At 38.0% G+C, this 27,654-nt stretch overlaps 1 protein-coding gene across 4 annotated transcripts in view; it reads left to right on the top strand.

The window, feature by feature from the left end:
• The window catches only part of usp34 (ubiquitin specific peptidase 34), a 367,536-nt gene that overhangs the window by 45,717 nt on the left and 294,165 nt on the right, over positions 1-27,654 (top strand). For 3 of the 4 annotated variants that reach the window (XM_072581002.1, XM_072581003.1, XM_072581001.1), the window contains exons 2-5: positions 1,527-1,614; positions 17,880-18,303; positions 20,650-20,700; positions 22,272-22,421. In XM_072581002.1, coding sequence (XP_072437103.1) covers positions 1,527-1,614; positions 17,880-18,303; positions 20,650-20,700; positions 22,272-22,421 — 713 coding nt within the window. Of the gene's footprint in view, positions 1-1,526; positions 1,615-17,879; positions 18,304-20,649; positions 20,701-22,271; positions 22,422-27,654 lie in introns of those variants that run through there. The other variant, XM_072581004.1, reaches the window with a different exon arrangement.

Raw genomic sequence — 27,654 nt, 5'->3', positions numbered from 1 at the left:
TTGTAACACTTCTTTTGAATCGTCTATTTTGTTCCTTGTACGGTAAAAAATAGCTTCCAAACTCCAGCATTATTGTTGGTGAATTGCAACTAATGCTATTTATGACACAAGTATTAAGGGTTCAATACATTCATGCTTTTTTTGATTAATCTTCTATTTTTAAATGGATATTTATTTTGTCCCTCAGACTTTCTTTTCAGTAATGTTTGCTGATATTTGTCTCATATTTATTACCTACAGGTTGTTCTGCTGTAGTGTCTGTTTTGTCTATGCAAATTTGCTTTAATGCGATTGATGAATAGGGGATGCTGTTTCTAAAGTGTGGACTTTTAAAAACCTGTGATGGCTGTAGCATGATTGTACAATTCTTGTATAGCACAAGGTTGTGCAGGAATGTGACTGTCGTGCTACAAAAGAAATTACTATATCTCTTTCTACCTTTAAAACAATTGGACTACATTCAGTAACTTTGGAAACCATGCCCATAACTTGGGAAGATTGGAAAATAATCCTGTGTTTTTTGTCTCTCATCCTTTAGCATCCTAGGCTATGTTTCATTTTGTTCTGGGGATGTACTATTTTCAAATATGCTAAACCTGTTGATACTTCCTTTCTCACAACATTAATTTCATGTGATATTTTGCACTTGTTCTCCTCTAGTATAATGTATTTATTGTGCCTCTCATGTGAAAACAGGCACAAAGTACTCATTAAGGACCATAAGTCCTGTACCCTCCACATCCACATCCAAATTACCCTCATGGTCACTAATGGGCTCTTAATCTTTCCTGAGTTATCCTCTCACTCTTTTGATACATTTTATAATAGTAAACCTTTAGGCTTTCCTTGGTTTTATTTGTCAGTACTGTTTTATTCCCTCTTTTTTTTGCTTTACATTTTCCTTTTTTAAAAAAAAATTCCATGACACTCTATTTCTTTAGGCTTTCTGCAGTATTGATTCTTCCATGTTTGTCATCTGACATCATGACGACTGATATCAGACTAATTGGCCTGCAGTTCTCTGTTTTCTGTCTTAGGTTTTCTGCAGCATTCCTTCTTTGGGTTCATGATCTGCTTTTTCTTTTTCTTTTTATCCTCCTCTTTAAGTACTTTGAATTTGTTTGTTCGCTGACTGAGCCCTCATCATCTCTTTCTTGAATGGTGCACTGATCTATCTTTACATATTTGTTTGTGGACTACTTTAGCAAACTTGCATTTCAGCCTAGTAAAAGGAGCATTTTCCGATTTGAAAACTTTCATTTCTGGTCCTTGCCCTTGCTGGATGTGGACAGTTAATTGATAACAAGAGTTAATGCAATAATTGAACATTCCTTCATGGAAGAATGATGATGCATGTGTAATTTCCTGCCATAAGAAGTGGTTGAAGTAGGAAGAATTGATGTGTTTTAAGGGGTAATGGGATGCATGTAACAGGGAGAAGGAAAGAGAGAGATAGAGGGAAAAAATGGGTCCGATCTTGTGGTCTAGATAAAACTGATGAATCTTTTGTTGTCCTCTCCTTGCAGTATCTGAAACAGAAAATAATGAAGGGTTGCAGCTCAAAAAGGAACATGCGCTCAAGATATTTAATTACATCAACTCTTGGACGCAAAGGTATGTTTACTTTCTATTTTATAGAATGACTTTGTAATAACATTTCTGTTTTCTGTTAAGAACAAGTAAAAGGAGTAGACAGTTTAGCCCCTTGAGCCGCCTTTGCTGATCTCCCGTTGACTTGAACTCCACTTTCCTGCCTGCTTCCTATAACTCTTTAACTCATTACTAATTGTACGTCTGTCTGTCTCCTCAAATTTATTCAGTATCTTGATGTCCCCTGCACTTTGGGGTAGTGAATTCTACTATTTTACTGAATTTCCCCTTTTGAGAAGTAATTTCTCCTCCTCTCTGTTTCAAGGCTGCCATCCTTGGCCTAAAACTATGATTTATCATTCTAAATGTCCCACAGAGGAAGCATCCCCTTTGTGTCTACTTTATCAACTCACTTTTTAACATTTTGTATGCCTCAATTATATTTCCTGTCATCCTTCTAAACTCTGAGACATACAGAGACACAGAATTTTTTAAAACAAAGAGTGGTAGACCAGCAACTACTTGAAACTGCTCCTCTGTTCATTACAATCATGATTTACATTTAGTCTCAGCTGCACTTCCTTGTTTGCTTCCAGATTTCTTGATTCCATGAAACAAAAGTCAGTCTGTCTGGTTGTTATATTCAACAATGAAGTACGTACAAACCTCCTGAGGTAGAGATTTCAAAGATTCACAAATTTTTGAACAAAAATTTCTCTTCGCAGTCTTAAATAATCTGCCTCTTACGGTCACCTGGTCAGCCCTTTCAGAATCTATTGTGTTTCAATGGAATCAACTCTTACTCTTCGAATTTCCAGACAGCACAGGTTGCATTTATTTTGCAACCTGACCTGGGACAGCTCCCTCAGCCCAGGAGCTACCTACACTTCTTAGATAGGGAGATCAAAGCTGCACACAATAGTTGATCAAACTCCTGTTCAATTTTAGCAGGACTTCTCAATTCAGTCATTTGGCATTAAAAGGTGAATATGCCATTTGCTTTCCTGCTGCATCTACACGCTAATATTCTATGCTTCTTGTAAGTATATACCCTAGATCTCTAAACAGCAACATTCATCATTCTCAAAAAAAATTTTGCTTTTTTATTTTTACTACCGAAGTGAATAATCTGTTACTTCTCCGCATTATGCTTAGTTGTTGCTTACTCACTTAACCTATCTGTATGTCTCTGTCCCTGCAGCCTCCATTTGTCTGCACACCTTATATTCTCATGCAGCTTTGCAATGTCAGCAAATTTAGATATGTTTCCCTCTGTCCTTTTTTGGTTTAGGTATTTCAAGTAAACTGTAAACATCTGAAGACTCACTAATTACAGCCTCCCAAACTGAAAATGCCCTGTTTATTCCTACTTGCCAGCAGTTAACAAATCCTTTCTCCATGGGAATTTGTTGCCCTTAACCCCATGACCCCTTGTTTGGTGAGACCCCTTATCAAATGCCTTTTTGAAATCCCAAAATAGAAATGTAACACATAGGAGCTGTAGCCTTTTGGCTCCTTGAGCCACATCATGGCCAATATACCTCACACTTATGTTTTTGTACTATTTCCATATCCCTCAATATCTTTAATAAATGGAAATATATCAGTCTATCTTGAATATACCCAATGACTGAGTCTCCATAGCCTGATGCAGTAGAGAATTGCGAACATTCACCATCCTCTGAATTAAAAAAAAACTTCCTCCTCTTAATGCTAAATAGTATACCTTTTTTTTTATTTTGAGCCTATCCTCTGTAGACTCCTTGATGCCATCACATGGATCATCCTTCCTGCATTAATCCTGCTGAGCTCAGTGGGAAATTTGTATGCTTCAATTAAATCACCTTTCATGGTGTCTCTGTACAAGACACCATGCAACAAGACCTCTGTACAATTGCAACAAGACCTTTTTTTTAACTCCAGTATTTCTTTTGTAATAAAGACCATATATCATTTGTTTTCTTAATTTATTTGCTGCACCTGCATATTTCCAGTTATTTATGAATAAGGACACCCAAGTCACCTTTAGGTATTAACACTTCTAAACTTTATTCATTTAAGACATATCCTGCATTTCAGTTCTTCCCACCAAGAAGAATAACTTCACATTTTTCCATATTATAATTCCATTTTCCTCATTCGTTTAGCCTATCTAAATCCCCATGATGTGTTACCTAAACTGCACCTACTGGATCCCATGAATCTAACCTACGAATTACATCTTTGAAATAACTCTGAATGAATTTCATAAACGTAATTTCCCATTTGTAAAGTCATGTTAAATTTGATGATTCTGACAAGTTTTTCTTCATGAGTTGTTGAGACTTCTTTAATAAATTTTGGCCTTTACCGAGTGACTGATGTCTGACTTGTAGTTCCCTGTGTTCTCTCCCTTCCTTTATCGAGTAGCGATGTTACCTCTACACACTTCAAATTCATGGGACTGTTATAGAATCCAGGCAATTTTGGAAAATAATAATCAGTACGTTGACTATCTCTGCAGCTACCTTTTTTTAGAATCCTAATATGTGGACTGTCATATCCTGGGTTAGGATTTAATTCTTTAAATTTTCTAAGTTTTCACTGATATTAACTGTTTTATGTATCTGTCCCTCTTCTATTAGCTCCTTGGGTTACACACACTTTCTGGTGTGTAATTTGTGTCTTTCACTGTGAAGGCAGACGTATACAATATTTGCCCATGTTTTTGCTATTTTCTTTTTCCCCATGATTCTCTGCTGTTTCTGCCCCTAAGCGACAGACCTTTTTACTTTAACAACTCATCTTTTTATATACTTGTAAAAGCTATTAGGATCTGTTTTTATATTCCTGACTAGCTTGCTGTCATACCCTTTATTTCTTTTCCTGTCTATCCACTACTTATTTGTTGGCTCTTAGCTGGTTTCTATAGGACTCTCGATCCTCATAGTTAGACATATTTTTAGCAACGTTTTAAGTCTTTTTATTACTATCCTTAACTTTGTTTAAGCTGTAGATCAATCAATTATTATTTCTTTCTTGCTGAGTTTTTTATTGGTATGTATTTTTATTGAACACTTCTCTTAATTGTTTCTTGAAAAATGTTCCACTGTTTATTCATTGTCATACCTTTTTCATTTACTTACCTAGCCAACTTTAGCGACCTTCCCCTCATACCTCTGTAACTAGCTTTAGATTAGATTAGCTTCCTTACAGTACGGAAACAGGCCCTTAGGCCCAAACAACTCCGATCCTCTGAACAGTAACCCACCCAGACCCATTCCCTTACCCTATATTTACCCCTGACTAATGCACCTAACACTGGGCAATTTAGCATGGCCAGTTTACCTGACCTGCATATCTTTAGAATTGAAGGAGGAAACCCAAGCAGACATGGGGAGAATGTGTAAACTCCACACAGACAGTCACGCAAGGCGCAAATGTAACCTGGGTCCTGATGTTGTGAGGCAGCATTGCTAGCCACTGTGGTCTGCCATCCCACCCTACTTTGTTTAGGTTTAAGATTCTTGTTTGGGCTTGAGTATGTTGCGTTCAAACTTAATATGATATTGAATTGCGTTGTGGTAACAAGATGTCTTCTCATGGATCATTTTACTGTGCAATTACAAATTAACCCATTCTCATTACATAATATTAGTTCTGAATTAGCTTTATCTTTCTTTTGTTTCCATAATGTATTGTTCCAGGAAATGTTGTAAGAATATTTCATAAGTGCATTTTCTAGACCACCTTAATTTGATTGGGTCAGACAATATGAAGATTAACGCCCCCCACCATTATTACACTGCCTTTGATTAAGCTCCATCTGTTTATTTGTTTGTTCAATGACATGACTATTGTTAGAATATTTAAAGTACTCCCATTTGTATTTCTAGACCGTTGTAATTTCTCATCTAACCTATATTTATTCTGACTCTGCCTGATCTGGGGCACGTCTTTTCTGACTAAAAGTAATTAGGAAGGCAAAATGGAATTTTTGCATTTATCACTACAAGAGTAGACAATGAAAGTGAGGGAGTGTTGCTGTAACTGTCCAAAATATTAGTGAGACTGCACCTGGAGTATTGCATACAGTTTTGGTTTCTGTACTTGAGAAGGGATGTTCAAAGTTTGTGCGAAGATTTGTAGCTCAGGTGCTCGTTGTTGTGGTTCTGTTCGCCGAGCTGGGAATTTGTGTTGCAGACGTTTCGTCCCCTGTCTAGGTGACATCCTCAGTGCTTGGGAGCCTCCTGTGAAGCGCTTCTGTGATGTTTCCTCCAGCATTTATAGTGGTTTGCCACTTCCGGTTGTCAGTTCCAGCTGTCCGCTGCAGAGGTCGGTATATTGGGTCCAGCTCGATGTGCTTGTTGATTGAATCTGTGGATGAGTGCCATGCCTCTAGGAATTCCAGGGAATTCCTAGACAAGCAACATGAGTTTGACTGGGACAATACTACTATCCTAGGACAAGCCAAACAGAACAGCCAGGGAATTCCTAGAGGCATGGCACTCATCCACAGATTCAATCAACAAGCACATTGACCTGGACCCAATATACCGGCCACTGCAGCGGACAGCTGGAACTGACAACCGGAAGCGGCAGATTCAAACCACTATAAACGCCGGAGGAAAGATCACAGAAGCGCTTCACAGGAGGCTCCCAAGCACTGAGGATGTCACCTAGACAGGGTACGAAACGTCCGCAACACAAATTCCCAGCTCGGCGAACAGAACCACAACAATAAGAAGGGATGTAGTTGCACTGAAGGCTGTTCAGGGAAGGTTTGTTACATTTATTCCAGAGACTAAGGTTTGATCTTATGTAATGAAAGGAAGTTGAGCAGTTTAGACCTATAGTTTCTGGTGTTAGAAGAAATGGTGGACTGAGAATCGTGTGGATCATGCAACTGCTCCTGAGATTCAGGCTTATTTCTATACTTACTTCAAGATTTCTTACAGTTGTTACATTTCAGTAGTATAGGTGCACAATCCTTTATTGGAAATGCTCGGGACCAGCTGGTTGTCGGAATTCAGAATTTTTCAAATTTCCGGGTAATTGATAGTTTGAAATTTTAAAAAATCTTAGCGGAAGAGCAGACTCAGTAAAATGGGCCTTGAGACAGAATTGAAGCCTGTCAGTGCTGGGCCACGCCCACCCACGTTGCATCTGAGTGGCACGCATCAAGTGGATGTTGACTTGGATTAACTGTTTGTGTGCCAAACAGCCTTGTTAATGAGAAAAGCACTTCTCAAAACAGCCTTTGGACTTGGGAGCTTTTCGGATTTCTATTAAAGGGTTGTCAACCTGTATAAGATTTTTATTTTGAATCATTTTTTGGCTCTTTTATAATCAAAAATGCAAGCGTGCATGTTGTTTTCAAACTGAATTCTGTTAATGTAGAATTATACATGTAGAAGAATTTTTTAAAATTGCAGAGGAGTTTTTTTTTAAAAACAGTTATGTTTACGGAACTTCTGGAGAGGCCTACACATGGATGGCTCTGGAGTGAGTTTTTTGTTTTGATCAGAAGTTTGAAAGCTGTCTGCTGGACCACTTGAGGAACAATGTTTAAAAAAAATTTGATTGTTCAACTAAGTGGCTGATTTTATTTAAGAGTTATTTTTTTTGCATGCTTAATATTAGGTCTTTGTTAAGGAAAGATGGTTTACTTCATATACAAGGTGCTGTTGTAAGTTGCTTCCTTTGTAGGCCAAATGTTATTGAGGGCATACAAGACATGCAGACTTAGATGGCTAGTCGATTTAGAGAAGTGATAACACAGTGGGATCAGTCAGATAGATGAATGACTGACTGACTGATTCAGGAAAGTGAGTAGGTACTTTAGAGGTCTCCTATGTCTCCGAGTGGCTATTCTTCTCTCAAACAAATACAATATTTTGGGGACTGCTGAAAAGGTTAGCCTCTAAGGTAAATAGAAGAGGCAGTCAGATCTTAGGCACTAAGAATAAAGCTTATGTTAGGTGGGGTTTGACAAAATTTAATAGAATAATTTGTAATAGAGGATTCTACTGTCAGGAACATAGATTCACATTCACTGTCATAGAATTTTCTATGATGGTGTGTTGTTTTCCTGGTGCTACGGTTAAAGATGTCTCAAAGTTTGAAGCAAATTGTCAAAGGGGAGAATGAGAAATCTGTAATTATTGTGCACATTGATAGGAATGACATAGGGAAAGGGTTAAGACTTTAGAGTGAATATATAATTACTATCAAGAGTAGTAATCTCTGGTTTACTTCTGGTCTCGAGCTCAAATGAAGGAAAGAATAAAAGAATAAAGGAGGTGAATCATTGGCTAAAGAGTTGGTAAAATGTTCAGGGATTTGGGTTTTTCGATCATTGAGATCTCTCTGGGGCATAACTTGCAAAATAACTGGATGAGGATGGTTTTGAATCTGAAAAGACAAGTTAATTAGAAACGACAGACCAGAACAAGTCAGAGAACAAAGTAACACTGAAGCAATAAACTGCATTTGTTGCAATGCAAGGGGTCTATGGTAAAGCTGATGAACTTGGCATGCTTGGGAAAATGGGATTAGGATAGGATAGCTATCACCAAAACTTGGCTGAAGGATGGTCAGGACTGGTAGCTCAATATTCTGGGTTTCAGATGCTATGGAAGGGTAGAAAGAGAAGTCAAAGAGAAGGGGGAATGGCATTTTTGATTAAGGAAAACATTACTGCTGTAACTAGAGAAGATATTTCTGAAAAATAGTCCAGTGAAAACGTGAGTTGAAATTAGAAATAAAAAAAAAGGAATGATCACCTTGATCACTATAGACCCCCAATAATCAGAAGGAAATTGAGGAGCAAATATGTCAAGACCTCTCCGAGAGATGTAAGAATAGTAAGTTGTAATAGTAGGTGATTTTAGTTTTCCAAACATTGACTGGGACTACCATAGAATTAAAGGTTTGGAAGGTGAAGAATTTGTTAAATGTGTTCAAGAGAATTTTCTTCATCAATATGTAAATGTTCTGACTAGAGAAGGAGCAAAATGGTAATAAAACTGACAAGTGACTGAAGTGAAAGTGGGGGAGCACTTTAGATCAAGTGATCATTATTCTATTTGTTTTAAAACAGTTATGGAAAAGGAAAAACTTTTCATAAAAGTTAATGTTTTAAATTTGTTAGAAAATTTCAATGGTATGAGACAATTTCTAAAATTGATTGACAGGTAAAAGGACGTCTGATAAGTGGGAGGCTTTCAAAAGTGTAATAATGAGAGTTCAGAACTGTTGTCTTTTCATTCTAATGGGAAAATAAGACCAAGTAGGATTTAAAGAACAGAGGTTTTAGTCAAGAATTTAATAAAAAATCCTATATTAGATATAAACAACTGGATTCAAATTAATCTCTTCAACAGTATAAAGTGTGTAAAGGCATTATTAAGAGGGAGATCAGGAAGGCGAAGAGAGGATATGAGACAGCCTTAGCCTTGACAAATAAGGCTAATCTAAAGAGATTCTATATATTAAGAGTAAGAGTCACTAGAAAGAGTGTAGTGCCCCTTAAAGATCAAAGAGGTCATCTTTGTGTTGAACTTCAGAAGATGGGAGAGATATTAAATGAATATTTTATACCTGTTTTTACTGTGGAGAAAGAAATGGAGGCTAGAGAAGTTGGGGAATTAACTATTGATGTTTTGGAACCTATTCACATTACAGAAGAGTAGGTTTCAGAAAATATAAAGGTGGATACATCTCTGGGTCTTGATTTCGTGTATCCCAGGACTTTGTGAGAATTTAGGGAGGAAATTACATGGCCCCTTGCAGAAATATTTGTATCATCTATAAATATGGTGAAGTGCTGGATGGCTGGAGAGTGGCTAATGTTGTACTTCTGTGTAAGAAGGGATGTAACGAGAGGCCTGAGAACTATGGACCTGTGAGTCTGAATTTGGTGGTGGGGAGTTGTTTGAAGTGATTCTGAAATATAGGATTTATATGCATTTGGAGAGGTAAGGAATGATTAAGGATAGTTAGCATGGTTTTGTGCAAAGGAAATTGTGTCACACAAAGCTAATTTGAGTTTTTTGAACAAGTAGCCAAGAAGATTATTGGCAGAGTGGTTACTTGGACTTTGTTTACTTAGACTTTAATGAAGACTTTGACAAGGTTTTGCATGATAAACTAATTACTAAAGGTATATCATGTGAGATTCGGGGTCAAACTTGCTAATTGGATCTAAAATTGGCTTAACAGCAAGAGACAGTGATGGTGGAGAGTTGTTTTTTTGGAATGGAGGCTTGTGACCGGCAGTGTTCCACAGGGATCAGTGCTGGGTCCACTTTTGTTTGTCATTTATAAAAATGATTTTGGGTGAGAATATAAGAAGCTTGGTTACTAAGTTTGTGGATGACACCAAAATTTGTGGTATAGTGGACAGTGAAGAAGGTTATCTCCGATTAGAGATCTTGGCCAATGGAATTTAGTTTGGATAAATGTGAGGTATTGCATTTTTGTAAAACAAACAGGGGTTTTGGTAGTGTTGGAGAATGGAGACCTAGGGATTGAGGTACACAATTCTTGAAGTTTGTATCACAAATAGGTAAGGTGGTTAAAGTGTTTAGCACACTTGTCTTCATTACTCACTCCTTTTGAGTAAAAGGAGTTCGGGTGCTATGTTGAAGTTGTACAGGACATTGATGAGGCTTCTTCTGGAGTACTGTGTCCAGTTCTGGTCACCCTATAATAAGAAGGATATTATTAAGCTGGAGAGAATTGAGAACAGCTTTTTTGCCAAGATGTTGCTTGGAATGGAAGGTTTGAGTTATAAGGAGAGGCTGGATAGGCTGGGACTTTTTTTCGATGGAGCATGGGCACTTGAGGTGACCTTAAAGAGATTTATAAAATCATGAGTATAGATAAGGTGAATGCCAGGTGTCTTTTGTCTAGGGTGGGGGATATCAAGACTAGGACATTCTTAAGATGAGAGGAGAAAGATTTTTAAAAAGACTTATGGGGCAATTTCTTTTTTACAGTGGTGGATGTGGATACAGTCAACGTTTAAAAGACATTTTAGATAAGTATGTGAATAAGAAATGTTTGGAGGGATATGGGTCAAGTGCAGGTAGGACTAATTTAGTTTGGGATTATGGTCAGCATTGGACTGAAGGGTCTGTTCCCATGCTGTATGTTTCTGTGAATGAGAGGAGATCAAGTTGAGGTATATAAGATGCTAAACTGAATTGATGAAGTAAATGTAGAAAGGGTTGTTCTCTCATGTAGAATGAGATGTCATGGCTTTAGGATGAAGGGTAGCGGATTTAAAATGGAGAGAAGGAGGAATTGCTTCTCAAACAGGGTAATGAATCTGTGGAATTCACTACACCAGAGCATTGTGGATGCCAGGGCATTGAATAAAATTGAGGAAATAGATTTTTTAAAAAATTAGTAATGTGTTAAAGAGCTGTTGAGAGCGGGCAGGAAAGTGGAGTTGAGACAGATGAGGTTAGCCATAGTCGTATTGAATGAAATATAGACTCCAGGAACTGGATTGTCTACTTCAGCTCCTAGTTCTTATGTTCACCACCATCCTTTTGTTGTCAGGGTGATTTCTTCAATATTGCCTTGCTGCCTTTCTCTAAAAATGTGTGTCCCCTGCACTACTTATTCCCCAACTTTGGTCACCTTTGTCACCGTGTTTCTGTGTGGATGATTAAATCGAAACCATTTATCACTATTTGTACCACAAGTTCATCTATCTTAAATTGTAGAACAAGTATATTTTAATTCAGGGCGCTGGACTTTGCTACCTCGCCAGTATTTTGTTACCCATGACTAGTTACCCTTGAGAATATGGTAGTGAGCTGCCTTCTTAAATCACTGCAGCCCACCTGGTATTGTGAGGGAGTTCTAGAATTTTGAACCAGTTTGCAGTAAAGGAATACTGATATTGCTCCAAGTCAGAGGCTTGGTTGGGAACTGGTGGTGTTCCAAAGTTGCTGGTTGTAGGCTTTGGAAAGTGCTGTCCAAGGAGTGTTGCTGAATTTCTGTAGTGCATGTTGTAGACACTGCTGCAAATGAGTATCAGTGATGCAAGGATTGAATGTTTGTAAATGTGAACTCCAGCAACTCCTAAATGATATGAAGCTTATTGAGTATTTGTTGGAGATGCACATCTGGGCAAGTGGAGAATACTTCATCCTCTGGGACTTGTGACTTGTATACAGGCTTTGGAGAGTTGGGAAATTAGTTCTTAATCCTAGCCTCTAACCTGCTCTTGTAGCCACAGTATTTATGTGGCTCGACAATTGAGTTTTTGCCAGATGACAAACTCCAGAATGTAGATAGTGGGGTATTCAAAAAAGGTAATCCTATTGAACGTCAAGTGAAGTTAGATTCTTTCATTTCAGATGGTCATTGCATAGCTCTTGTGTGGCATGTTAAATGTTAACCTAAGCCTGGATATTGTCCAGGTCTTGTTACATTTTGGGCATGTACCACTTCAGCATCTGAGTTGACATGAATGGTGAATGAACATTGTGCAATCATCAAGTGCACCTTGCCACTCCTGACCTTTTTAGAAGGGAGGGGAAGTCATTGATGAAGCAGCTGAAGCTGTTTTGGCCTAGGCACTACTAGAGCATTTCCCTGAGGAATTCTGTCAGAGCTGCCCAGGACCTGAGATGATTGTTCTTCACTAACCACTATCCATCTTCCTTTGTGATGGGTGTGACTTCAACTTGCATAGAGGTTTTCACCTGACTCCCATTGACTCCAGTTTTGCTAGGGGCCCCTTGATGCCAAACGCTTTAATATTAAACACTGGAATTCAGCTCTTTTGTCCATGTTTCACCGAAAGCTATAATGAGTTCAGAACTGTATAGCCTTGGCAGACCTGAAAATGAGCTAACACTGCTGATGACCCATTCCATCACTTTGCTGATGTTAGTGAATAGACTGATGGGGTGGCAATTTGCCAGGATGGATTTTTGTTGCTTTTTTTTTGTGAAAGGGACATACCTTGGTAATTTTCCACATTTTACTGGGTAGATGCCAGTATGTGAACATACTGGAATAGCTTGGCTAGGGATGTGGCAAAATCTGGTCACTAGTCTTCAGTACACTACTGAAGTATTGTCAGGGTCTATAGCCTTTGCAGTATCCAATACCTTTTGCCTGTTTTTAGTATCATGTGGAGTCACTTGAATTGACTGAATACTGGCATCTGAGATGCATGGACCTCTGATGGAAAGAGAGATGGATCATACACTTGAATTTCTGGCCGATGATTGTTGCACATGTTTCAGCATTGGCTTTTTCACTGTTTTGGATTCCCCCATCATTAATGATCAACATACTTGTGGAACCACCTTCTCCAATGAATTGTTTAATTGTCCACCGCCATTGGCTGCTAGATTTGTCAGAACTGCAGAGATTAAATTGCAGTGATGAACTTAGCCCAAGTATTGATCCATGCCCTATGATGTTGTGGCCGTAATGGAGACGTGGGTCTCACAGGGGCAGGAATGGTTGCTAGGTGTTCCAGGGTTTAGGACGTTTAAAAAGAACAGGGAGGGTGGAAAAAAGAGGAGGGGGGTATAGCATTGCTAATCAGAGAGTGCATCACAGCTACAGAAATGAAAGTTGTTGAGGAAGGTTTGCCTATTGAGTCAGTGGGTGGAAGTGAGGAACAGCAAGGGAACAGCAACCTCATTGGGGGTTTTCTACAGACCCCCTAATAGCAGTAGGGAGACTAAAGAACCATTAAGCCAACAGATTTTGGAACAATGCAGATGTAGCAGGGTTGTTATGAGTGACTTCAACTTTCCCAATATTGACTGGAACCTCCTTAGTTTGGATGGCGCTGTTTTTGTTAGGTGTGTTCAAAGGGTTTTCTTACTCAGTATATCGACAGGCCGACGAGGGAAGGGGCCATTTTGGATTTGGTGCTCGGCAATGAGCCAGTACAAATCTCGTGGTGGGAGAACACTTTGGTGACAGTGACCACAACTGCCTCACATTTACCATAGTGTTGGAGAGGGAAAGGAACAGTTAGAGGGAAGATATTTAATTGCGGAAAAGGAAATTATGATGCTATCGGACTGGAGTTAGGAAGTACGGACTCTGAACAATTGTTCCACAGAAGGGGCAAGCAGACATGTGGAGACTGTTTAAGGAGCAGTTGTTGCAAGTGATGCATGAATTTTTTTCCTCTGAGACAGGTAAGAAGGGGTAAGATTAAGGAGGCTTGGATGATGAGATCAGAGGAGCTTCTCGTCAAAAGGAAGAAAGCAGCTTATGTAAGGTGGAGGAAGCAAGGATCTTGCAAAGCTTTAGAGGATTACAGGCTTGCTAGAAAGGAGCTCAGAAATGGACTGAGGCAAGGCATGAGGAAGGCATGGCAGGAAGGATTAGGGCGGACTCAAAGGCATTTTACTCATACATGAAGAATAAGAGAATGATCAGGGAGAAGGTAGGGCCGATCAAAGATAGCATAGAGAGCTTGTTCATGGAGTCTGAGCAGATAAGGGAAGCCCTAAATTAGTTTTTTGCCTCAGTTTTCACTAAGGAAATGTGAATGAGAACTTTGAGGAGCCGGGATATGGGCTTGAAAAGATCAAGATTGATGAAATTGATTAGAAATTTAAGATTGATAAGTCCCCAGGGCCAGACCAGATTTATCCGAGATCACTCCAGGAAGCGAGAAAGGAGGTTACTAAGCCGCTGGTGAAGATCTTTGCTTCCTCACTCTCTTTACGAGAGTCATACCAGAGGATTGGAAGGAGGCGAATGTTGTTCCTCTTTTCAAGAAAAGTAATAGGGAAATCCCTGGCAATTACAGACCAGTCTGTCTTTCGTCTGTGATCTGCAAGGTTTTGGAAAGAATTCTGAGGGTTAGGATTTATGACTATTTGGGAAAGCATTGTGTGCGTCAGCATGGCTTTGAGGGGCAGGTTGTGGCTAACTAGTCTTATTGAGTTCTTCGAGGAGGTGACAAGATAGGTTGACAAAGGTCAAGCAGTAAATGTGGTGTATATGGGCTTCAGCAAGGCATTTGATAGGGTTCCCCATGGTAGGCTCATTCATAAAGTCAGGAGTTATGGGATACAGGGAAATTTGGCTATCTGGATTCAGAATTGATTGGCTGACAGAAAGCAGAGTGGTTGTGGATGGAAAGTATTCTGCTTGGAGGTCACTGTTGAGTGGTGTCCCACAGGGCTGTGTTCTTGGGCTTCTGCTGTTTGTAGTTTTTATAAATGACTATGATGAGGAAATTGAGGGGTCGGTTAGTAAATTTGCAGACACAAAGGTTGGAGGTGCCGTTGATGGTATTGAGGGCTATTGCAGGCTGCAGCGTGACATAGACAGGATGCAGAGCTGGGATGAGAAATGGCAGATGGAGTTCAACCTGGATAAATGCAAAGTGATGCAGTTTGGAAGATCAAACTTGAATACTGAATGTAAGATTAAAGACAGGATTCTTGGCAGTGTGGGGGAACAGAGGGATCTTGGTGTTCAAGTACATAGATCCCTCAAAATTGCCACTCAAGTGGATAGGGTTGTTAAGAAAGCATATGGTGTTTTGGAGATCAAGTTTGAGCCGTGAGGTTTTGCTACAGCTCTACAAGTCCCTGGTGAGACCACACTTAGAATATTGTGTTCAGTTCTGATCACCCTACTATAGGAAAGATAGAGAGGCTTTGGAGAGGGTGCAAAGAAGGTTTACCAGGATGCTGCCTGGACTGGAGGGCTTGCCGTATGAAGAGAGGTTGACTAAGCTTGGACCTTTTCTCTTTGGAGAGGAGGAGGAAGAGAGGTGACCTGATCGAGGTATATAAGGTAATGAGAGGCATAGATAGAGTCAATAGCTAGAGACATTTCCCCAGGACAGGACTGTCTGGGATGAGAGGTCACAGTTTGAAGATATTAGGAGGAAGGTATTGAGGAGATGTCAGAGGTAGGTTCTTTATGCAGAGAGTTGTGAATGCATGGAATGTGTTGCCAGCGGTGGTGGTGGAAGCAGAGTCATTCGGGACATTTAAGCACCCGCTGGACATGCATATACTCAGCAGTGAATTGAGGGGTGCGTAGGTAAGATTATTTTTATTTTACATTAGGATTAATCCTCGGTACAACATCGTGGGCCAAAGGGCCCGTTCTGTGCTGTACTTTTCTATATTCTATAAATCTGGTTTGTTGGTTGTGGATCAGACTTCAGTTTGCCTATAACTTATTCTTCTACTGTTTGGCAAACAAGTTGTCCTGTTTTGTGGTTTTACCAGCTTGACATCTCGTTTTTAGGTATGCTTGGTGCTGCTCCTGGCAACCCCTCCTGAACTCTTCATTGAACCAGGATTACATCTTCTCCCCTGATGGTAAAGTGGGGAGGGTATGCTTTACACTTAAAGAAAATACCTGAAATTGCGCCTTTTGCTGTGAATTTGATGGGATTTGAACGGAATCTCTCGAGTGTGTTGATAGTCTGATGAAAGTATTTAGCTTTTGCCTCTTAAGCTTTGGATTTTTGTTTTAAAATATGTTAGTGGTTTTTCTGCATTTCAATTGCAACATCCAAAATAGGCACTTTTTCATATTATTGATATTCTATCTTAAAATAAATTGGTGTGTTGCAGTATTCTGTTTAAAAATACTGAAAATCTTTAAAACTACTGCACTTAGAGTCATAGAGATGTACAGCATTGAATCAGACCTTTCGGTCCAACCTGTCCATGCCGACCACTTAGGCAGTTTTACATTTATGTTCTACTGCAATGTCTACAAATCCCATATATGGTGTTGTGATTTGAGTTTTCACTCACTATTTTATTCATTCTTTTTAGCTAAAGCTTGAACTACTGATGTAGTGTCTTTCAAATAGTTAATAAATACTGGTGCTATTTTATTCCTTGAATCTGTATTTAGTTGCAAGGTTAGCCACAAGGTGTCACAATGGGGAAACCTGTGTATTTGATTGCCCACTGGTCTCAATCCTGTTTGTAAAGGTAAGAAGGAAATCTCACATGTGAATCAAATTCAGATTTGTAAATAGAAAAGAAACTTCCCTCTATCATGCCAAACCAAGGGATCATTTTCCTTTTAACTCCAATCATTGAGGGAATTTTGTCCCCTTGTTAGATTACCATACCCCTGTTTCACGCTTTAACACTTTTTAAAAAAAAGTGTATGTGCCCAACTGGGCTATGATTTTGTAGTTTTTTGTTGTCTTTGCCTCATGCAATACATTCCATCTGCCAGAATAAAGTAAGAGTTCCATGCTGCAGTTTGTCAACTCCTCTAAATCTGTGCATGATACAATAGTCCACTTTTGTTGCATAAGATATTTTTAACTGAATGCAATATTCTGATTTGCCCAGTATATTTGTAACCTGGTACAGCTATCTCATAATGTTGTTTAGAACGAGATGGGAATATACAACAAGGGTAAGAAATTTATTGTTGCTGAGTGCATATTGATGCTAAGTTGTTGAGACCACTTTTTATTGATGGGGGTCCAAACTGTTTTAAGTGTGGTATTATGGCATTAATAAAACTTTGGTACCAATTGATTTGATGCTGAACTCTTGTGTAAACAAAAATTATATGAGATCCTTCATGAGAAGTGATTCAATTTTTCTGTTAGAGAAATCTCTGCTGGGTTGTTCTTGAATATGCTGGTGTGTTTGCATTTTGTTAACAGAATATGACTAACACTCACTAGGAAATCCAAGCAATTGTCACAGACTCTCCTAACTTGCTGTGCTGGCAGATTTGAACATCTAATGGCAGGGATTGCTTCATATGGAATGTTTGAATTGCTATATTGTTGATTAGTGCTAGTGTTCGTTTTAGTCTCTGTTACTTAAGAAATTAAGTAAGAAGTGTGATTGTTTGGAATGCTATTTCCTCTGTCACATGTTTTGCAATAAGAGTGCATCTGTTGTGAATAAACTTTTGGCTTGTAACATTGTATTTATTGTCTTACCTCTTTTCACTGTTATTTCATCTTGGCATTCTGGTCTATGTATGAGTTACACCAAGTGGTCTCGTCACCTGATGTAGCAATGTTCTAACTTCAGATACAGTTCTTGGCTTTTTATCGCTATTACTGTACTGAACATTAACTGCTGTTCAAGTTTTTCCCAAAAACATATACCTATGTCTCCTACAGATCAAAGCGAGCTGGCTTTTTAATACTATCCTAATTATATTCTTCTCAATCCTTACTTCCTAAAGCAGGTACACAGATTTGTAAACCAAATCAGCATTTGGGTAACTTCCCCTAATATTTTTGCCCAATTTTATGTTTGCTGTAAAACTGTTAATACTATGTTTCCTTCTTATAGGCAATGTCTTTGTTGCTTCAAGGAGTACAAGCACCTGGAAATCTTCAACCAGGTGGTTTATGCCCTTATCAATATGGTGACTGCCCAAGTCCAGACTCTCCAGGACCAGTTATGTAAAATTTGCACTAGTAATGATTCATCGTGGCAGGATCTGAATCAGAAAATCCATGAACAGGCTAATCAGGAAGGCGAGTGTAATAATGATGAAGAAGATATTGGTCGGAAATCAAAGGATTTTGTGGAGAAAAAAGCAGATAATAGAACATGTGGGAGAACTGAGGAGGTTTCTGCACGGAGCACTGATCCATTTAGCACATGGAGTACAGAGGAGAAAGAAAAGTTGCTGTTATGTGTGGCAAAGATATTTCAAATTCAGTTCCCTTTATATACTGCCTACAAGCATAACACTCATGCCACTATAGAGGTATAATGTGTTTTTTTTTTGATGCATCAATTGATACATGTAACCCAGTAATTGTTAGATTGTGAACATTTTCTGTTGCTTTGAGGAAAGAAAATGACAATGCATTATTTATCATTTGTAATTTTAACATACCCAAGATTGGTTAGGAACAGAAAACATATATTTAAAATTGTGTAGTTAAATTATTTTATATATATATTAATATCCAATGTAAGGGGAAAAAAAAGCCTGATAAGTTGTTTGGGCAATTCAGAAAGTGGTTTTGATTTTTTTGTTTACAAAATTTATTGTTTCCTCGCTAACTTTGGAGTGTTATCAGTTTTTTGGATTTTTTGAAGGAGTTATAATGATATTAACTCATAGATGTGAATGTTAGAGTAAATAGAAATTAGTTTTCACGATAACTGAAAGCTTTTTGTTGTTCTAAAACTTGTGTTTAATATATTGGGGTTTTGTCTTCAAGTTGCCATTTCTACACCAAATTAATTTTTTGGGTGGGGAAGAGAACAGCACAGCAATTTGTAGGAATATATTTCTGAGATCAACTTTTTGTTTCTTTCTTAGTAACAGCTTACTGCTAGCTAATATGAATAAGGAAACTATAAATGCCAACAGTTGAGGGTGATTCAGATTTGATAATTGTTTTAAACATGATTTGATTATGAGCATTGTGTTGTCATCCTGTGTTCAAATTTTTAAAAAATCATTCCAAAATTTATTGTAGACTTGTAGGTTAAAGTACCGGTTAGAGGAATTTTCATTTAATACACGAATTAACTTGTATGCCGGTGTTGCTCAGCAAAATTTGACTTGATCGATCTCCATGTAGTTTCAACAAGCACTAAGATATTAAAATCCAGTTACCCACGCTATTACTGAGCTCTTCAAAAGTGCTAGTAGCTTACCTCACTAAATTGGAAGCTGTCACATGTAAGCTTATGGATAATATATTATTTATTGTTTGGAAATAGATTTGTCACTGCCTTTAAAGCCCAGTGTTCTCTGTACTATTGAAAGGAAATCTTGAGCCTTCAAGTGAATTAACCAAAGCAAATGCCACTTAAATTTGCCTGGCACATGAAACTTTGCGCTACCATCTTCATGGTTCTGGGTGAAAAATATGTGTCCTTCTAGCATTTACATTTTGATTGGAATTTATTATGAATGTATTTAAGGTTTCCAAGAATATGTTTTCATTAAGGATCTTCAAATATAAATAATTTATAAGTAAATCCAGCTACAATAGAGTGAATAAACCTGGAAAGCAAAAAACTCTAAGTCATCCCTAAGCACTTTATACTATAAAAGTAATTAATTGATTGTAACTACTGTTATTTAATTCATTATTCCTGTGCTCTAGTTGCTGCCAGCAGCGTTCCCTCTAATTTTTCCTTCTGATTTGTAGGGGTCTACAAGGTATGTGCAGAGACTTCCAGAGGTGGAAGTCCGTCCCTGCTGATTGCCATATGCAGAATGTCAGAGCAGATGTCTGTGCACACAGTAGAGGGAACTTTGCTTGCTAGCATCCCATTTTGTACACACCCAACACACTTTATTTCATCCAGAACTTTGTCTATATGCTCACTTGTGTTCACCTATTATCTATGTGCTTCTTGACCATCATTGGCTCTCTTCCCTTTGGCAACACCTGTCTCTTTTAAGAATCTCATATTTGCTTTCAAATCCTCTGTCCCCTTTTCCGTCATGGCCTCAGCGCCTAATTTCTGTAATCTTCTCCAGCCATCCAACCACCTGAGAACTGTGCTCCACCAATTCTGCTTCTTGTGCCTCCTCAAATTTCATTCCATACTGAACTCTGGAATTCACTCCTTAAACCGTTTCTCCATTAAAACCTACCTAATTTTTACAAATTGTTTATAATTGGTCCTAATAACCCCTTCTGTGGCTCTGTCAAATACTGTTTGTTAACACTCATTTGTGGAACCTTGGGCTAGTTTTTGTTATGTGAAAGTCACTGCATAAATGCAGTTGATTAGTAATAAGTATTGCCCACAATTCAGAAGAACTTTTTTCTCCTTTTTCAATAATGCAGTTGGACCTGAGCAGGCAACAAGACACTGATTTAACTTTGATAAGTTGGACTGCCTTAAGTGCTCAAATATCATTGTTAACTTTCACCTATTGCCACCTGACTTAGATAAAATTGCTATCATTGAAGAAATGCTGACACTGTAGAATTTTATTTATTTATCAATGCAGTTTTTAAAATCATCTACTATAGATTGAGTCAGTAATGTAGTTTGTCTCGACAATGGAATGTATTGTGCTTTCTTCACTTTGAAGAATTGTTTTTCTTTAAATTGTGCTAACTTTTCTTCAAATTAGGACATTTCAGCTCATGAAAGCAACTTATTAGGGGCGTTTTGTGATATGAATGTAAGTAACATTTTAAAAAAAACTTTACATGATTTTGTTTTATTAAACTTTAGAACAGGATGAATAAATAGTCATTTTGGGAAATAAGAATATGTTTCAGATTGAAATTCTTAAACTTTGACATCAACCCAAATATAAAAGCTGTGTAGACATGATTAAAATTTCAGCTTTTTGTGTCCATGAACTACCATGTCTAAACTTTTGTTTAACGGACAGAAAGGAAAGCATGTTGAGAAATTAGTTTACCAGAAGTAAAGATGAGGTACAGTTAAGTATGTTTTTCAAGAAAAACATAATATTAGGAATCATCAAATCCAGTATAACTCTTAAAGGGATTTCCTAGCTGTATAAGGGGCGGAGTTGGTTGATTTTGAGTTATTATGTTTAGAATGGATCTAATGCTGCATCTTAGAAAGTTTTGTAAAGAAAACACAGATTGTCTGTTGAAACTGCAATTTGCAGTCGTCTGTAATTAAGTACGCTTGCGTATTAAACATAGATTGAAAGTTCTCTCTTCTAAACTAAATTTAGAAGTAGTAATTATTTGAAGGAACAAAAATTAATTTGTTAGTTCAATGTTCCTGCCATTTTTTTAACCATTTGGATCCCGATGCTATCGCGTTTACTTAATTGATTTGGCGCCTCGCCTTTTATGACACTCCATTCGCATTCTTTCAAGTCCTACTGCAAACACTCATTTCTGTGGAAGAATTATATATTCTGTCAGTTTTCTTTATTCTGAACCCATCAATCAAATTACCCATTTATCTTCTGATTCCTCTAGTATGTAATCCAGATATATCCCAGTGCCGCCTCAAATTCCTATATTTTATACATAATATGGTAAAATATTTCTCACTGGACCAGCTAATAATGTTTAAAATGGGCATTCAAATAATGTAGTCCACTGTGAGGTCAGGTAAATGCATTGTCTAATATCTTGTTTGCTTTTGTATTTTCTTATGGTAAATGTAACATCTCATTAGATTTGCAACTGCTGGAAATCTGAAGTGCAAACTGAAAATAGGCAACCAATGTGTCTCACACCACCTGTGGGGGAAAAAAATTAAAAAGTTGATATTTTCAAATAGATATTTTGTCAGATCTGAACCTCAGTTTTAATTTGGTCATTGTGAAAGCAAAATCAGCTAATAATGCATTAATTAGGATTCAATTGTAATATTTGTACCTCTCCTGAAATTCCAGAGAAAATTATTGTATGATTCAAACTCTGTTGATAAGTATAGTCTTACTGTGTTTATACCAATAGAATATATGTATTAATTCTGGCTTTCTACAAAACCAGAGAGAAGCTAAGTGGAAAATTTTAATCATTGTAAAGGTGTTAAGAAATAGTTCTGGCACCCTTTTATAACATTTCTATTTTTTGATCGTAATGCCAGCCAAACTTTTATTAAAACAATATAAAATATTCAGTGGGAAAGGTGGGCAGGGAAAGGTTAAATATTCAATTTCATTTTGAATATCTTATGTAAATTATTTTGTTTTTATGATTTATTTGTAGTTACCACAGCCATAACTCTTTATATTTTCTTTTGTCATCTATTTAGGATGTGGAAGTACCTTTGCACTTGCTTCGTTATGTCTGCCTCTTTTGTGGGAAAAATGGGCTATCACTTATGAAAGATTGTTTTGAATATGGAATGCCTGAAACTCTTCCGTTTCCAATAGCACATGCTTTTATTACAATAGTATCCAATGTAAGTAGTGCTTTTTAAAAACAAATTCTATTAAGTACCCATCTAGCTAGCTGACTAATCTATCAAAATGTCACTCTTCCCTGCATATCTAGAAGTAAGTAGATTGGTCATGTGAAAGGACAGTGGCATTTTGGGAGGGGCTTGCATTTGTGACCTCAAGAGCCATTGTGAACATAAGAACATAATAAATAGAAGCAGAAATTGTTCAATTTGGTCCCTTGTGCCTACTGTGTCATTCAGCATAGCTGATCTATTTTGTGGTCTTAACCCAATTTCCTGTCTACTTTCCAAAACATTTGACTACCCTACAGATCAAGGATCTGCCTAATTTGGTCTTGATAATATCCAGTGACCCAGTGATAATTGTGGTATGAGTAGAAATTGTTGAAGGCACTAACATATAGGGCACAAATAAAATGAGCATGAGTTCAAAAGATGACAACTTGTTCAAGGGTTTTGAAGAGGAAGAAGATAGAAATGAGCTAGTAGTTATTAAGAATGTAAAGATTTCTATGAAACATGTATGCAGGGGCTTTGGGTAAAGGCCAAGACGACCAGTTCCTGGCTAGCCCTCAAGTCTTGGTGCATGCGCAGTCCACGGCAGCGTTTCCAGCTGTACATCTTTTGTTCTGGGCCGTTTGTATTCCTTTAAGTATTCCAAGGGCTTAGCCATCAGAGTTATAGAGAATATAATGATCTGAGTGTATGAAGTCCCCAAGAAAAGGGGAGCCCACAGGACTTGGGTGTATTTCAGTGTAGTGAAAAGATGCTTCCAAACGTAGTGGAAGGCAGTTGAATAGGTCTGAAATAGTAATTAGGTGAAGAAAACAACTGGCAACATTATCTAGTAGTTCAAGAGAGGAAGATAAGGATCCAGGACTTCTGACAAAAGCAGTCAAGATATTAGAAGAAACTCCAACTTAAAAAGAAACTGGAACTAGGACAAGGGTAATTGGAAAGGCTGGATAAAAACTACAGTGAATTGACCATGGGTAGAGTGTTGAGAAGGAATCTCCAATCGTTACTGCTTGCAGACTGAATATTTAAGTAGAGCTGTAAGAGCCTGAGGAGAGTTGAGGTGCAGCCGGAGGTTAGCCAGGGAATGTCTCTCAGAAAGCCATCTACAAGACTAGGCTGAACCCACATCATCTAGGCAGGTATTCAGGCATTCCAAGTTAGAGTGACATTGGAGGGAAGTAAGAACTGGAGTCTTCAGGAGTGAAGAGTGAAATCCCTCTGGAGGAAGGCCCAAATGTAAAATGAGTTTTATGACTGTCAGCACTTGGATATTTGGGTGGGTTGTTATCAAATCCATGGAATTTTTCTTGGTCTTTTCTGAAACTTTAAAGTGCTGTGTATGGGGTATTTGACCAGAATTTGCTTACTTTTTATATTTAACTCATAACTATTATGTTGTGTGGGTGTATAATGTAGATTGTATTACCTTGTTAACAGAAATGTTTATTTTATTTAAATCTGTGTAATCTTGTGGTTTTGTTTTGTAAACAAGCATTTAGGATTTCTAGAATTCATTAACTTTTAAACAAAAATTTACTGATCCCTCAATGTGAGAGTGTAACAGGATTAAAGGTTTTTTAAGGCAAGAGGTGATGACTGCAGTTTTGATAGAGAGGACCACTGTACCTGAAAAGAGAGAGTCTTTAATTGTGCCAGCAAAAACTGAAGCTAGAAAGGAAAGTTGGGTGGTTAGTTTAGTTGAAATGATATTACTAGACAGAATGAGGGGGACCTGGAACAGAAACATGAGAATCCTGCAAGTTTAGTGCTGGGGAATGAAAGAACCTTACAAGAGGTTTGCCTTGATGAGTTAGGGAAAGGAACACCATAGAACAGGTGATAAGCTGTCATAATCCTGGTTACAGAGCAGAACATGAGTTTTTTGAATTTGAGGAATAAGGAAGAGGGGTTTAAGAGTGATTCGCAGTTGTGATAAAGAGGCTTCACGTTCTAGGTTGATATTGAAATAGTTTTAGCAGATGACCGTTGAGCTCAATGGTTCTTACTTTGCTTCATTCAGATCTGATGTTGAATGACTAAGCTCGTTGTCTGTAATACATGTAAGTTTGCATTCCTTAGATTTAAGAGGGCAGTGATAAGGCAGTACGAGGTAACAGCCAGGGAAGAGAGAAAATAATGGTTTTGTTAAACAATTTGAGTTAAAGATGGGGTCAAGGATACGGTTGAGTGGATTTGTAGTTGCAGAAGTGTCTTTGTGAATGGAGATTTAAAGGCTAACCAGTTGAAATTTTGAAGCTCTAATTGTGAATGAATTGGGAGGGTTGTCCTTGAGGCAGATGCTGAAAGTAGTAGAATTGCAGTTTGAAGTGAGATAAACATTGTGGTATTGTATCACCATAGTCTTATCAGACCATGGGGCTGCTCTCTCATGAGAGAGAGAGAGAGAGAGAGAGAGAGAGAGAGAGAGAGAGAGAAGTGACTGGTGGTGAAATTAACCTGAGGGCCACCAGACTTCAGGCAAGGGAAGTGTTTGAGAAGGAGAGTCCTTCATGGTAACATCAAACCTGTGGTGGGAATTGAATCCATGCTGTTGGCATCATACTGCTCTGCAAACCAACAATCCAGCCAATTGAGCAAAACTAATTCCCAAGATAAGCATGGTGAATGATCTAAACAAGTGATCAGAGAAAGCCTTAACTATGATTTAATGAGAACAGCAAGTGTTTAGGGATTGGATTGTTAGATTTATGGAAGGAAAGATTAAATGAGGAAAGGAGGATGGAATGTCAGGGAAGAGTGCATAATGAGATGGAGTTGAAACCAGCAAGGATGTGGAGGCTGAGAAAGAAATCCAGTCTACAGCATCTTCTAAAGGGAAATTTGAAGTAAACATTTGCAGAAGTGCAAGCCCAGGCAAGAGATCACATAAAAAAAGTCCAGGTTTTAAAAAACTTTGCATTGGATTGAATCCGAAATATTGTAAACGGAATAATTGATTTCACTCTTAAATTGGGATTCAATACTTTAAACCTCTGGTTTGCTGTCTATGAGAATAGTATCGAAAAGTGTGGTGCTGGATAAGCACAGCAGGTCGGGCAGCATTGAGGAGCAGCAGAGTTGATGTTTCGGGCATAAGCCCTTCATCAGGAATGCTCCCATGTAATTGCAGCCCTTGTCCTTTTGAAATGGTGGAGGTCATGGGTTTTGAAGAAACATGAACATAAGAACTAAGAGCAGGAATAGACTAATCAGCCCCTCAAATCTGCTCTGTCATTCAATGCAATCATGGCTGATCTCCTCTCCGTCTCAACTCCACTTTCCTGTCCATTCTCCATTATTCTTCAACCCCTTACTAATTAAAAGTCTATGAAAATACTTCCTAGTGATCAAACTATGTAGGACACAAGTAGGCCATTTGGCCCATCGAGTCTGCTCCATCGTTCAACATCAGCCATGTTTTTGATGATTCTCAATGCCATTTTTTTTAACCTTTTATCCTCAACCCTCTTTGAATACTTGTCTATCTTAGCCTTGAATATGCTTAATGACCCAGCCTCAACAGCTCTCAGCAGTACAGAAATCTATCTCTGAGAGAAGAAATTTCTCCTAATCTTTGCCTTAAATGGGTGATCTCTTAGTATGACATTTATTCCCTCTTATCCTAGTAACTCCTATTAGGTAAAACAACTTCTGTCTCTACTCTAAGTGCTCAAAGAATCTTTTTTTTTCAATGAGGTTGCCTCTCATTCTTCTAAACTAGAATGAGTACAAGCCTAACCTACTTTAATCTGTCAAAATAAGAAAATCCCTCCTTACCCAGAAACAATCTAATGACCCTTCTCTGGACTACCTCCAATTCCAGTGTATCTTCCCTTAGATAAGGAGCCCAAAACTAACTCTATTTTGGCTAATGCCTGTATGGTTTTAGCAATACTTACCTATCTTTTATACTCTGTTTGGCTTACCATTAACCTTTGTCACTTTGTTTTCTTTCAATTTGATACAATTTTTTAAAAAGTCCATAATTTCCTTTGGTTAACATACTTGGTTTAACTGATTCTTAGAATTCTTTTCCCACACTGGTATGTATCTTTGCTGTGTGTCATAATCTGTTTTCTTATGCCACTGTTCCTCAACTGTCTTTTCTGCTAAACTTTTCTTTTTTTTTGCCCAGTCCACTCCAGCCAACTTTGCCCTCTTTCCAATGTAATTACCTTTATTTAAGTTAAACGTACTTGTTTCTTATCCGAGTTTATCACTCTCAAATTGAGTGCTAAATTCTATCATAGAATAGAAACTAATTTCTGAGTGATCTTCTGAGATCATTTATTAAACCAGACTCGTTACATATTAGTAAATACAAAATAGCCTGACCATTGCTTATATCTACAATATATATTTTAGAAAACTGTCCCACTTGTACTCTTTGAATTCTTCCTTGTGGCTGCCTGTGCCAATTTGATTTTCCCAATCTACATGAAGATTAAAGTCACCCATGATTAATGGGCTTTTTTTAATATGCCCTCACTATCTCCGGTGTATTGTGTATTGACTTCACTGGAGATATCCTTTACTTAGTGTTAAAGTGAAACTGCTGCTGTGAAAGGGGAATTCTGCATCATGAGATTTGTTTGTGCTAATTTCTTCGAGATCAGCAAATGCAGTCACCCCACCCCCCCACTTCTAATCACAAAACCCAACCCTTTCCTATTCTTGCATTTGGTGGTAAGATAATTTTAATTTTTTTTAAGTCTAATTTTGTTTGAGTTAGTGTTAATTAGCATTTAACTGAAACCTGCAGTTTAAATTTCTAAAGTTCTCAGTCTTAATCCAGGTTTTAACAAGGTTTCCACTGGTGGAACAATTGGGCTTACTTAGCTGCAAAAGCAGTTTGAAAATGGTTCCTCAATAACTGGATCTGATAAGCTTTATGTTGGAACTTATACAGCTACCTAATTTAGCGGAACAGAGGAGAAGGGGAAAGTATCACAGTTGCAGCATGTTTGATTGAGAATAAACACACCTGGACTACAAGTTTGATGAGGAGCTTTGATTCAGTTTGAATAGGAGTCTCAAATACAGATACCCATGACGGAGGGGGGAGCTACTGGATTCTTTCTTTCATGAAGCCTTCATACATCTTGATTGGCATCTTCTGATTTAAGTCGGTGTTCAAGGCAGAGAGTATGACAGCAAGTGAGACTGGTAAAGAGATCCAGAAAGCGGGAGCCATGGCCTTGCAATTGTCCAATGG

The sequence above is a fragment of the Chiloscyllium punctatum genome, chromosome 11, assembly GCF_047496795.1.
Source record: "Chiloscyllium punctatum isolate Juve2018m chromosome 11, sChiPun1.3, whole genome shotgun sequence".
NCBI lineage: Eukaryota > Metazoa > Chordata > Chondrichthyes > Orectolobiformes > Hemiscylliidae > Chiloscyllium > Chiloscyllium punctatum.
Note: the sequence above shows the minus strand (reverse complement) of the source record. Positions and strands in the feature narration are given on the sequence as shown.